Genomic DNA, 12020 nt, shown 5'->3' with positions numbered 1-12020 from the left:
TATAATAGACAATGAAATTAAAAACACACTATAAGACATTATACATAAACTTAAATTAAGTTGCTCATGTATATATCTACAACCAAGTCTCTTGCCTCCATCTTGAAGCATTACTTTATAGGAAAGCCTTAAATTTCCAACACCCAAACTTTGAATCTGTAGCAAAAAATATAGAGCATATTAACAAATTAAAAAGAAAAATGTATAATGAGAAGAAATCAAATATCAAGCTTTATGAAGAATTTTAATAGCAAGCTAGCCACTACACCTTTATTAGATGATTACTACTAAAAAACCACATATTTTAGATACTAACTTTCATGAGTTTCACACCTTTTGAGTAGTAATTATGCCTAATATGCCCAAGTAATACATTGCTACCCTTGCAAGAGATTCTAATGGTTCTTTGTTGAGTTTTGGAGATATTTTAAGGTGATTTTTGAAGCATGGAGTGACAAATGGAAAATGGAATGGAGGAGGATACATAATGTGGATGAAGAGGAAGAGGAAATGCACTTGGACCAAGCCTTGGAACTTAATTGAAGGTGGTGGAGATGGATTAAACATGAACAAATGAGAGAATTTTCAAAGAGGGGAACCGGAATAGCATGATTTTCGATTTCGCATGACCATGCGAAATTTTCGCACAGTCATGCGAAATGAAACAGAGAGAGTATGGCTGCAGCACATGAGGAAATTGTGAAGAAGTGATTTCGCACGACCATGCGAAATTTTCGCACAGTCATGCAAAACGCTCCAGAAGAACGAAATTCCAACTGATTGATTCTTCACTTCGCACCATCATGCGAGATCACTAGGGGCTCGTGCGAAAGTGCATTCTCTCTAGATTCCTTGATGAAGAAGCATCCAGAAGACCTCTAAAATGTTGCCAAGTGTCCTTTTTACCTTGGCCTATAAATAGAAACGAGATTTTCTCATTTAAGATTCATTTTCTAATTGTAATAACTTTTCATACTTCTTCTCTCTATATACAATTCTCCATTTTCTTTTAGTTTATCTTATTTTCTCGGTAGCCAAACATGTCTTGTGAGATCAAATCTCCAAGCATGAGTGGCTAAATCTCGTTTTTCTTGGAGGAGGGAGGATCTAGAGGCAAGATCTATGGTGAATTAGAGAATTGAGCTTGAATTGCTAAGGTAATTTGATCCAATTGATTAATTAATTGAAATTTGAGGATTTTTCTCTTCAAATTGTCTTGGATGATTACTACAATGCAAGCTAGGTAGATTCATCAAATTCTTAATGCTAGACTTGATGAGATTGAATAGTTGCATTGTGTGAATCATTGGAAGATAAATTAAGATGAATTGAATATATGATTCAAATTGATCTCTTAGATTAGATTACCTAATTTGAAGAGAAATTAGATCTAGATCTAAAGCTAAATAAAAAATCGGTTTAGATGAAAATTTAGGTTTTCAATCTAACTTGATAAAAATTAGATCTTAACACCTATTCACCATGGAAATTGCTCTCTAGAAAATCCTAACTCCGAGAATCTCACCTCTTATAAATTTTCTTCTCTTTTAAACTTCATTTTCAATTCAATTTGAATACATTGTTAATTTGGAATTTTATTATGCAATTTCAAGTTGATTTCACTTTATCACAATCATTTCTTATCATCTCATTCAAGCCTTAATCACCAAGAATAATCCATCCTTGTGGACGATACCTAAAAACCACTATGCTACAATAGTTTGTACTAAAACCACTTTTTGATCGGGTACAAATTGCTATAGAAGAGTGAATTAGGTTATAAATTTTGTTTTGATCCAACAAACAACAAAATCTGAGCGATCATTAGACAATAATAGTGAATCTAAAAAGCCACAGGCAGTATAAGTTTTGATTCATCTAAATCTAGATAGAAATTGTGGCCCCTTGTTGGGGTTGAACCGACGACCAAGAATTTGTATCGATCCAATTGAAAGCAATTGGGCTAAAAAATGCATCAGGGATGCCAAAGGAGCTGACCAAGGCAAGGGCATGTGGTCGCAATTCACTGTAGAGTATTGTTACTTTTTTGCTAATTCCAACAGCATTGTCGGGTGACAAGTAACCATATCGGAGGAAGGAAGCATCTTCTTCCAAGATAATCAAGACATGCATGGATCTTAATAGACTTAACATGCTCTGCATAGGGAAAAAAATGCAAAAACAATCAGCAATTGGGTTTGCATCACTTCATCATTGTTCTACAAATGCTTGAGCTGGAAATAAGGATAGTTGTATATGTTACATAGCAGAAAAAATAGGGAAATTGTCACTCAAAATCCCATTACACAAAAATCCCATATTATATCTAATTCTGATAAGCATATTAGGGTTTTTAGCATGTTGAAGGTTCAATCGCTAAGAAAGCAACAAGACTGCTGCATCTGTATAGTGATATGTATAAAACAAAAGCAGAAGCTACTACTTTCACTCATAACTTAAGTTTCCTTAATCAACACTTTTTTGGAATGTATAAATCCTATAATTTCTTCTAGTCTTCATCCCATTTTCCCCCAAACCCAGATATGGATGGACTGTGCAATACTTATTCACATCCAGCATTTTGTACCTTCCTTAGACTGATATTTTTTTATTGGTAGAGTTACTTATATTTATGACAAAAAGGTACCGATATTTACCTTAAGTGGACAGAAGACACAGCTGCCTCAACATCTAAAAAGATCTGCAAAATTGCTCAATCCTAGAAAGATCTCCCCAAGTCTTCTGCAAGTTGATAACTCTGGTGTAGGAAAGGAAAAAAATTGTGAGAGTGATATATAGAGAGAAAGAGAGGAAACTCAAGTTAATGCGAAGATCCTAACCTGAAGAAGTGCATACTCTCTGCTTAGGCCATGTGCTTGAAGCTGTGATATCTCAGCAGCAAAATGGATCAATAGATCTTGCTCCCTTAGGCAGAATATATCAGTCTGATAGCCAAATCAAGGGAGTAAGAAATTTCTCTCTACTTCATTGACTAACCAAATTGTTGCTAATGAAGCTACAATTACATTACCTGGAATTGGCTACTTCTGAGGGTAGAACTTGTGAGCTGAGATGGAACGACAGGGCAAGATTTGTTCATGTGTTCTAACCCCAATCCTTTAAATGGTCTATTCCTCTTCTACACTACGATATATTCTGCAAGAAGAGCCTTGCTAACCTGATTTCACACATTTAATCCATAAATTCCACCTCCACAAGCCCAAATCTTACATAAGAAGAAATTTAGTGAAGTAATAGTTTCTCAACATCTTTCAAGTTTATTAAAAACTGGCAAGTTGTATCCCCACGGGTCAATTGCTTCATTCACATGGTAGGCAGAGTGTTGGTTCAATAATTAGAACCAACCAATGTAATTCATAGGCTGTAGTCTGATCATGATTTGCAGGCAAAGGTTGTATTTTTCAGCCTGGCTCAAAAATCGTGGATTTAGGGTTCATGAAACTTAAATCCAATGGCACAAAAGCAAAGAGACCCCTAGAACAGATCTAGAAAACACTAGGAGCAAAAAAGAAAAGCATTTTTTTTGGTTTTCCTTGGGGGTTTTGCATGGATTTTCTCGGAAATCAAACAAGGATGGATTTTCCCGGAAATCGAATGGGGGATGGACTTTCTTGGGAATAAACAGGGGTTTTGCAAAGAGAAAACACAGGGAGCAAAAAAAAAAAAAAAGCAATTTTTTTTGTTTTCCTTGGGGGTTTTACATGGATTTTCTCGGAAATCAAACGAGGATGAATTTTCCCGGAAATCGAATGGGGGATGGATTTTCTTGGGAATCAAATGGGGGTTTTGCAAACAGAAAACACAAGGAGCCAAAAAAAAAAGCAATTTTTTTTTGGTTTTCCTTGAGGGTTTTGCATGGATTTTCTCGAAAATCAAACGAGGATGAATTTTCCTAGAAATCAAATGGGGGATGGATTTTCTTGGGAATCAAACGGGGGTTGCAAAACAAAAAAAAAAACAATAATAACATGATTAGATTAGTACCTGCTAGGATTGAGAGTAGCAGAGAAGGACATGTTCTCTCGTCTGGAGAGCAACTTCAGAAAATGCTTTCTTGATGCCTAATGCCCCAAGTGAGAGAAGTGGTGGCCCTTTTGATTTTTATAGTTAGTAGAGATGAAAAAATAAAAAAATAATAAAAAATGAAACAGAGAACAATTTTCCTCTCTCTATATAAATAATTATTAATTACCCATCTTTATTTTGATTAAATCACATTGAAATTTCCGTTTTTATGGACGATATTTTATGAATTACAATTAATTTGATAAAATAAATTATTAATAATCTTAATTATTTAAATAAATTAATATTAATAGAAAAAATTGTTACCACATATTTTTAATAAAATTTTAGAAATTAAATCTCAAATAAAATATTTTATATAGATTAATTTAATTTTTCATTTAAAATATAATAAAACGTGTTTTAATAAAAATATTTTAAAAATTTTAAAATAAATATTGTCTTCAACAAGATGGGCTTCCTTCATCTAACAATATGGTGGAACTACATCAATCTTCATTTTGATACTAAGACTATTGCAATGTCATATGTATTATATTTATGTATAAATTATTTTTATTCAATGAAATCAAATATTTCTTAACTCAATTCTAACTTTATACACTTCCAAAATTCATATTTATTATTCTTAAAATTCAAATATCAAATTTATTGATATATCTTTGTCTACCGATGTTTTTTTTTTTGTCATATTTATATCAATTATATTTACAAAATAACTTTAAAATATGAATTCTTACTTATTTTATCATTTTTTGGAATTTTTCCAAGCATTCCTATAAATTTTAAATAATTTTCGCTCCACCGATATTTGTGAAAAAAATATCCACCAATATTTTTCCAATATTTCTGATATATCCGTAAAATCGAAGTACTGATATATTCGTAATTACTGATATTTTCATTCTTGGTTTAGAGCAAAAAGTTTGAGAACCTAAGCTCTCAAAATGAATACCGGGTTTTGAGAAAATGAGGAATGTTCTTTGTAAATACCATAAGGAACCTTGACAGGTAATTATAACATGATATCTTGACTTATAATCCATAGATCATTTAAGATCATTTTACTAGAATTAAAATGGCATATATGTTTAAAATCATACCTTGACTTTTGATTTTATGTCAAGCTAGCTATATTATATAAGTACCTTGACATATGAACATACTAATTATACATTGACTTATAAATTATCTGTCAAGATTCTATTATATATGTCATTATTAGTTTAAGCAAGTTGTATATGTCATAGTTGTTAATTTAAATAGGCAATATTGACACATATCACCTTTAAGTCAAGATAATATACGTCAACAATGACCTTTTTTCTTATAGTGCGTGGAAGAATGCAAGATTTTGACGTATCATTAACCCTCAGAAGATGGCAATCTGAACGGGTTCCATTTGCCTTTGACAATTTTGACAATTTGAAATGAATGAGAGACAGATGAATTATTTCCTAAAATGAAAGACAAACGCATATTAATTCTGGGAGGTGTGAAACTGTGGAAAGGAGCTAAGAATCGTGTCAAATTTGTTGCCGCAGAGTCGACTGTTTTCTTAGTTAGTGTCTAACGGTCTTCGACGTGATTATAGGAGATTCCCCACTTCAGGCCCCATGTGCTAGTAATTAGTAATTTTTTGTAAAAATTTTAATTAAATAATTTTTTTAATTATAATAAATCATGTTAAAAAATATGAGGTCCGTGATTTAAAATTTTATCTTAAAAAATGATATTGCCCATCATGAATGACGTGTGCAAGGTCACATCTTAGAAAATTCAAAAAGTATGTGGAAAAAAATTAGATCTTCCTTAATATCCTTATGGCGTAGACTAGCATTCTACTAATTTTTTTTTTTTTAAGTAATAAAAAAATTCCTGGGAATGGAATCTACTATGTTTCCTAAAAATATATTTTAGTTACTTTTAATTAATTTCATTTATTTTGTGATGTCCGTTTTTAAAAATAATGGAAAGAATAATTAAAAATAAAATATTATATATAAAATTTATTTACAAAAGTAAATAAATTGAAAATATTTCAAGTTTCTAGACAAATCTGTGTAATATAAAAAATAATGGTTTAAATAAAATGTAACCAAAGAGAACCTTCCTCTGCTTTCTTCCTTAAGTCACATGTCCACCAATGATGATTCCCATGAGGAGGTTAGATACATATTAACTCTAGCTTTCCAATTTCTAAGCCTCTTATCAAACTTCGCCTTAAAGTCTTCAATACAGTGGTAAAGTTTTTAAATATTTCCATTTCTATCGGAAGAAACTACAAAAATAGATTAATTAATTGCTTCCGCACCACTTTCATGCCTTCTTCATCCCTATGTATATATATATATGGTCCGTGCTTCTGTATTCTACCACAGTCACCTCTTTCTCTGAGGATGGAGGAATACAATTACAAAACTTCTAATACTCCTTTCTCTTCTTCTTCTTCTTCAAGGGTCTCTCCTCTTCTAAGTGGGAGTGCTGTTCAAGGTCCTTGTGGCGCCTGCAAGGTTCTTCGTCGCCGATGCACTAAGAGTTGTCTTCTTGCTCCATATTTTCCACCAACCGAACCAATGAAGTTCATTAATGCCCATAAAATCTATGGAGCTAGCAACATCGTCAAGTGCTTGCAGGTAATCCCCCACCATGTTTACCTATTTGAATTGTGAGTAACAATGTTTATAAATTATAATATAGGACCCATTTTACTTCAGGATGTCATAAAAATTTCTTATACTGGTTGTCATGTTGGGTTGTGAAGTTTGAATCAATCTTATTGTGCTACACAGAGAAGTCGAGAGATTGAGCTCCCTCTTGAGCTTACAGGGTTAAGCTACCCAATCACATTGAGGGGATTTAAGGGGACAACACCCATGGATAAATTCTTTTTTTATTTATTAAATGATGATTCTATGGTTCTACCCTTATTATACTTAACTCTTTTATGATTTAGGGTTTCAAAAGAAAGAAAGATTATTTACAGCTGCAATTGAGAGGAGAAAGAGAACCTTCATCATTATAACATTAGTATTTTCCTTTGATTAATAGATTCTTAAGTCTTGGTACCTTCATGAATATAGGGATCACATGAGTCTCGAACCATGTTAAAATCTCATTTCTTTCTCTTATTATTGCTCGTGTGTGTGATTGTGTTAACACACCACTCTAGCAAACCATCCATTTTCAAAAGAAAAATATGCAGTAAACATGAAAGGAGAATAGGATTTTCATGGGATTAAAACCATGCATGCTCTAACTAGAGGAAATTGAAAATGAAGGATGCTGCCATTTTTCTAGGGCATCTGTTAGCTAAGAGTTCTAGATGAGACACAAGTTAGAAGCTATCCCCTCGAAAATTCATCCAATAAAAGAGCAGTAGTCAAAATCCCAACATGTCAAGCGAGCTGTGCAGTATCTTGATCGTGTTTCGTGCGTAGATGCATGTTACACACCCCTTAATAATTTCTATGTCACTTTGTCTTTGATATTGAAAGGCAATGCATAACTGTCAAGAAAGCACTCTTATAAGTTATATCTTCTGCCAGTTTACAGTGACAATGAATTAAAAAACATTTACAGGAACTTCCCGAGTCCAAGAGAGCAGATGCTGTAAGCAGCATGGTTTACGAAGCAAATGCAAGAATTCGTGATCCAGTTTACGGTTGTGCTGGTGCAATTAGTCATCTTCTGAAACGGCTTAATGATGTGCAGGCAGAATTGGCAATGACACAAGCTGAGATACTTATCATGCAGAGCCAGCAGCAGCAGCAACAACAACAACAACAACAAAATGATAATGCAAGTTTCTTGGACAACAGGAATTTAGGCTTGGACTGGGAAACAGATCATTGGGAACAAAAATAATCTTAGAGAAAGTTTGAATTTTAAATACCCAAGTTGATGCATGAGATTAATTAAAAAAGAAGCCACATATATTGAAGGATGTTCAACAAAGATAAGATTAGTGGGAGTAGAAATGAGAGAAGATGCTTTGTACTTTATACTAGTCATATTAATGAGAGAGATCATGCAGGACAAAGAGGAAAAAAAAGAAGAAGAATTGGTGTCCCTTTGTACAAAGTATATATGATCAGTGGATAATCTTGAATCCTTAAAAGAACTATCTTTATCATTTCATGTGTGACCATATTTATATTCCAAGCAAATATAGTTCACAGTTCTCTCAAGCTGGCTCTTGACCTATTATTGATTTTTTCAATAGTGGATACTCCTTTTCTTCACATTTAAAATATGGTTTATCTATTCTACATTGGTGTAAGTTATGCCACCATATCTAGGTTCAAGTAATGTTAAAACTCAAGTTAATCCAAATCTCGTATCAACTCAAAATTGAAACTACATCAAGTCATAATATAAGGTGGTATTTGTTTTTTAGCTAAATAAAAAAAGCCCCAATATAACTAAATTAAACTTATTGATAACAAATTCATTTAGGTATATTGGTTGATATAAACAAGTTACTTTTAACGGAATAAAAAAAGTTAAATATTTTAGTTTTTTCTATTCAAGCAAAAAACAAACACCACCTAAATTAAACTTATCTTATATCAAATCTGCAACAAACTCTTTATTTGAGATTGAGTTTCTCCAAGCCCTTGATTGACCACTATGAAAGGAAGAAACTCTTCATTTGAAGTTAAGTTTCTTTGAGTTCAATAATTATGAAAGGAAGAATCAGAGAACAAATTAAATAAAGATCATACCTACATTTTTTAACTCAATATTAAAAATTCAATTTGACCAAGCATAATTTTTCTTTAATAGAAATTTGTGTATACAGTTTTTACGTGATTTCCCTTGCTTTGCATTTTCGAATTCAGGATGTGAATTAGGAAAACACACGCTTGAAGAAGGCAGGTGTCCCAAAGTGCACCCAAGGTCCGGTACCAAAATCTCGAAGAAGCAAGCTACTATGGCTAGATATCACGTTGAAGTAGAATATCATGCAAATGGCTTTCACGGCAGCCTTGCCTGTAATTTTCCGTCCAAGATGTTTGAATTTGACTTGACCAACTGCCTCAATTGTTGCGTGGGTGATAATATCAATCCTGTGTTTTTATAGTCTAACCAATCACATTGAATCATTCATACATGGAAAGGTTGTTGTTAGGGCACTTGACCAACTTTCTCATGTATTCATCAAGGACCATCCAAACATTCATTTTATCAATTAATTCTAGCCACAAGCTGATGGTTCACTCTTTTCTATCCTTCATCCTCAGGGAATAGGATAAGGAAATTAATGAATAATCATAATATATAAAATATTAGTCTATGACTGACCAATCTTTTCAAACTAAATTGAATGGAAAAGTTAGGCGACAAAGTGAACCCGAGGGGACATGATGATAAGAAAGTTAATTAAACAACCAATCTTTTCAAACATGACATGACTGATCAATCATTTCAAGAAAACCTAATTAAACGTAAATTCAAATCATGTCATGTTTAGACATTGTATTTCCAGTACCTCTTCAATGATTCGCGTTTAATTTCCTAATTTAGTAACGTGTTTTGGAAAAGAGTTTGGTTACGTACAAATTCTTTTTCAACATCTATCGAAAAGATATTACAAATTATATCGTGCGAAGTTTAGTCTCATTCTATTTATATCATTATATATACCTTAATTCCATTAATTTATATCATTAATTGTTTAATAATTTAGATTTTACCATATATATTTCAATGGTCTAGATTTCTTGTTTAGTAGGTATTAATCATATCACCTTGATATCTTAGCATTTTTCTTTGAAAATTGATTTTATATTTGCAAATTTGTTGATCAAGGTAAAAATATTTGAGTCCAAGATCTCATCTTCAACAAATTCCCTATTGTAAGAATTTTTGTTATTTCAATTTGATCATTTACATCAAAACCTTGCCTTTAGAAGTGATAACCTAGTCAGCTTATGTTGATCACTCACCTAAAAAGTTGGATCAACCCCTAAAAGTTGCCATTCAAGCAAAAAGTTCATTATTTTCCAAAAGGAGAAAAGTTCAAATTGGTGCTATGGAAAAGTGGAGGGTAAAAAAAGATGAACTTTTGAGGTGAAGTAGGGCCCTCACACATACCATTTTAGACTAAAGAAGTGAGCATTGCGCATTCCATGCCAAGGGATAAAGAAGAGGGAATTGCCTTCTAAGAGGATGCATGGTTCAATTCCACTTGATTACCTAGGTTTCACTATGGTAGAAGAATGAATAATGAAAAAGGAAGAGTAAAAGTGAAATGGAAATTAACATTATGAAAGGAAACAAGTAAAATAGAAGTAATTGTTAGTGAGGAGTCTTTAGAGAGTGCAAGGGCAATTCATTGAATGATTACAATCATTCCATACTCTTTTTAAAATTCAAAGAGTAGTATAGTGGGAACCCGTGTTTAGACCCCACATGGAAGGAAAGGGGTAGTGGCATGGCAAAAGAAGAGAGATAGATATTTCATGTAAATGAGTTATAATAGGAGAATTAATGTGGGCTCATGCAAATTAGTTTTAGGTGGAAGTTAATTTGATTGTTAATAGTCATGTAACCCCATGAGGTTTGTTGGAAAATTAGGATAAGTAAATAAGGATTGGTTGTTGGTGATAATGTTCTGATTAAATGTGAAAGGGAGGTTTGTTAGGATAGAACCCTTACAACAGTGACATGACATAATGATTTCATTATTATCAGTTTTCTTTTTCTATCATATTTGTATTATTATGGTATTTTTTTTATAGCATTTAGGCTTGATCACTTGTATTATACATGATTTAAGTGCATTAAGAATTGCATAGAAAATTCAAATCATGGGTTCTTTACAAGTTCAAAAGTTTGTTTATAGTTGGTTCATGGGTTTAAACAATTCATTAGAAATTGTAGTACACTATTTTTTAATTGATAGATGACTTGTCTTGGTCATTGGAGTAGGATTTCCATAGAGTCATAACTTAGTGGCTATTGGGTTATTATGATGCTTCAAACTATTATATTGCATGAGTTCCCAACTTGAAGAGAATATTGCTAAGTGGATGAGGTTATTAGTGACTTTGACTAATGGGTGAGATTCTAAAGTAATGATATATTTTCCATGGATTGGGTGATAGGTTGTTTGGATATATGACAATAAAGGTATCATGACATTTTATCTGTTTGAGATAATATGTCCTTAAATGATCCTCAACATTTAGGATTAAGAAATCTATGACCATATAGTATTTTTTTATGTAGAATTTGACATATATTTTTTGTGGACAAGAGTATGTCAATTGATCATGATATAGATAGACTTAAAAGACATGTTATGATACACAAGAATAATACTTTGGCAGTTAGTGTTCATTTGAAATGTTAAAATTGAATTGAGAATAAAAAGGAATTATGCCATATTGCGGCTAAGGGGAGACATGCCATGTGAAAAAGGAAGTCAAAAAGCACGCTAAGCTCGGAGAGAGAGAGAGGAAAAATAGGTGGTCTTCTACAAAGGAAGTAGAAAATTGTGGATATTCAGGCATAAAAGTGTAGGAGACTTTCAAACGAACACATGGACAACAGAAACAATCGAAGAAAGTTTTCACTTTCATTGCAAATCGTGGCAACCTTCTATCTTTTTAGTAGGAATAGGGTAACAGTCGTAGTTGCTTCAATGGCGAAATATCCCAAATCGTGGCAACCTTCCATCATTATGAATTTATGATTACTGATTCTAAATTAATTTTCGTGTCCTCCATGAAGACTTCAATCCTGCGCGAACATTGATTCTGTCGTTACTTCCATTCTCTACCACACACTTGTCCATCTAGCTAGCTATCTAATCCGTGAACATCTCCCGATGTCTTGTACTAAAAGACAAAGAATAATTAATATGTTGCCGGCTTTGCCCATGCGGAGCTAGCTGGAGGATGGAACTCAAACACAAAGGAGAACTTTGCCTGGCCAGCGATTGACCTACATTCCATAGCTACAAA

General features: G+C 32.7%; 1 protein-coding gene and 1 long non-coding RNA gene across 2 annotated transcripts; one reads left to right on the top strand and one right to left on the bottom strand.

Moving 5' to 3' along the window:
• Nucleotides 1-2645: 2645 nt before the first annotated feature.
• LOC100855208 (uncharacterized) lies at nt 2646-4092 on the bottom strand. The gene is made up of 4 exons (XR_787132.3): nt 4006-4092; nt 3032-3178; nt 2841-2945; nt 2646-2758 (listed from the first exon to the last, which is right to left on the bottom strand). It is a non-coding gene; the product is annotated as an uncharacterized LOC100855208 (long non-coding RNA).
• Nucleotides 4093-6446: 2354 nt separating this feature from the next.
• LOC100242713 (LOB domain-containing protein 1) lies at nt 6447-7914 on the top strand. Its single transcript, XM_010660347.1, has 2 exons — nt 6447-6683; nt 7630-7914. The coding sequence occupies exons 1-2, from the start codon at nt 6447-6449 to the stop codon at nt 7912-7914; spliced, it is 522 nt and encodes a 173-aa protein (XP_010658649.1).
• The last annotated feature ends 4106 nt before the right edge of the window (nt 7915-12020 follow it).

The sequence above is a fragment of the Vitis vinifera genome, chromosome 13 (assembly GCF_030704535.1).
Source record: "Vitis vinifera cultivar Pinot Noir 40024 chromosome 13, ASM3070453v1".
NCBI lineage: Eukaryota > Viridiplantae > Streptophyta > Magnoliopsida > Vitales > Vitaceae > Vitis > Vitis vinifera.
Note: the sequence above shows the minus strand (reverse complement) of the source record. Positions and strands in the feature narration are given on the sequence as shown.

Bases quoted from the DNA above. Each gene is read 5' to 3' on its own strand.
- LOC100242713 (XM_010660347.1), top strand. From the start codon at position 6,447: ATGGAGGAATACAATTACAAAACTTCTAATACTCCTTTCTCTTCTTCT. The intron at 6,684-7,629 runs GTAATCCCCCAC...AAACATTTACAG, and splicing joins ACATCGTCAAGTGCTTGCAG to GAACTTCCCGAGTCCAAGAG.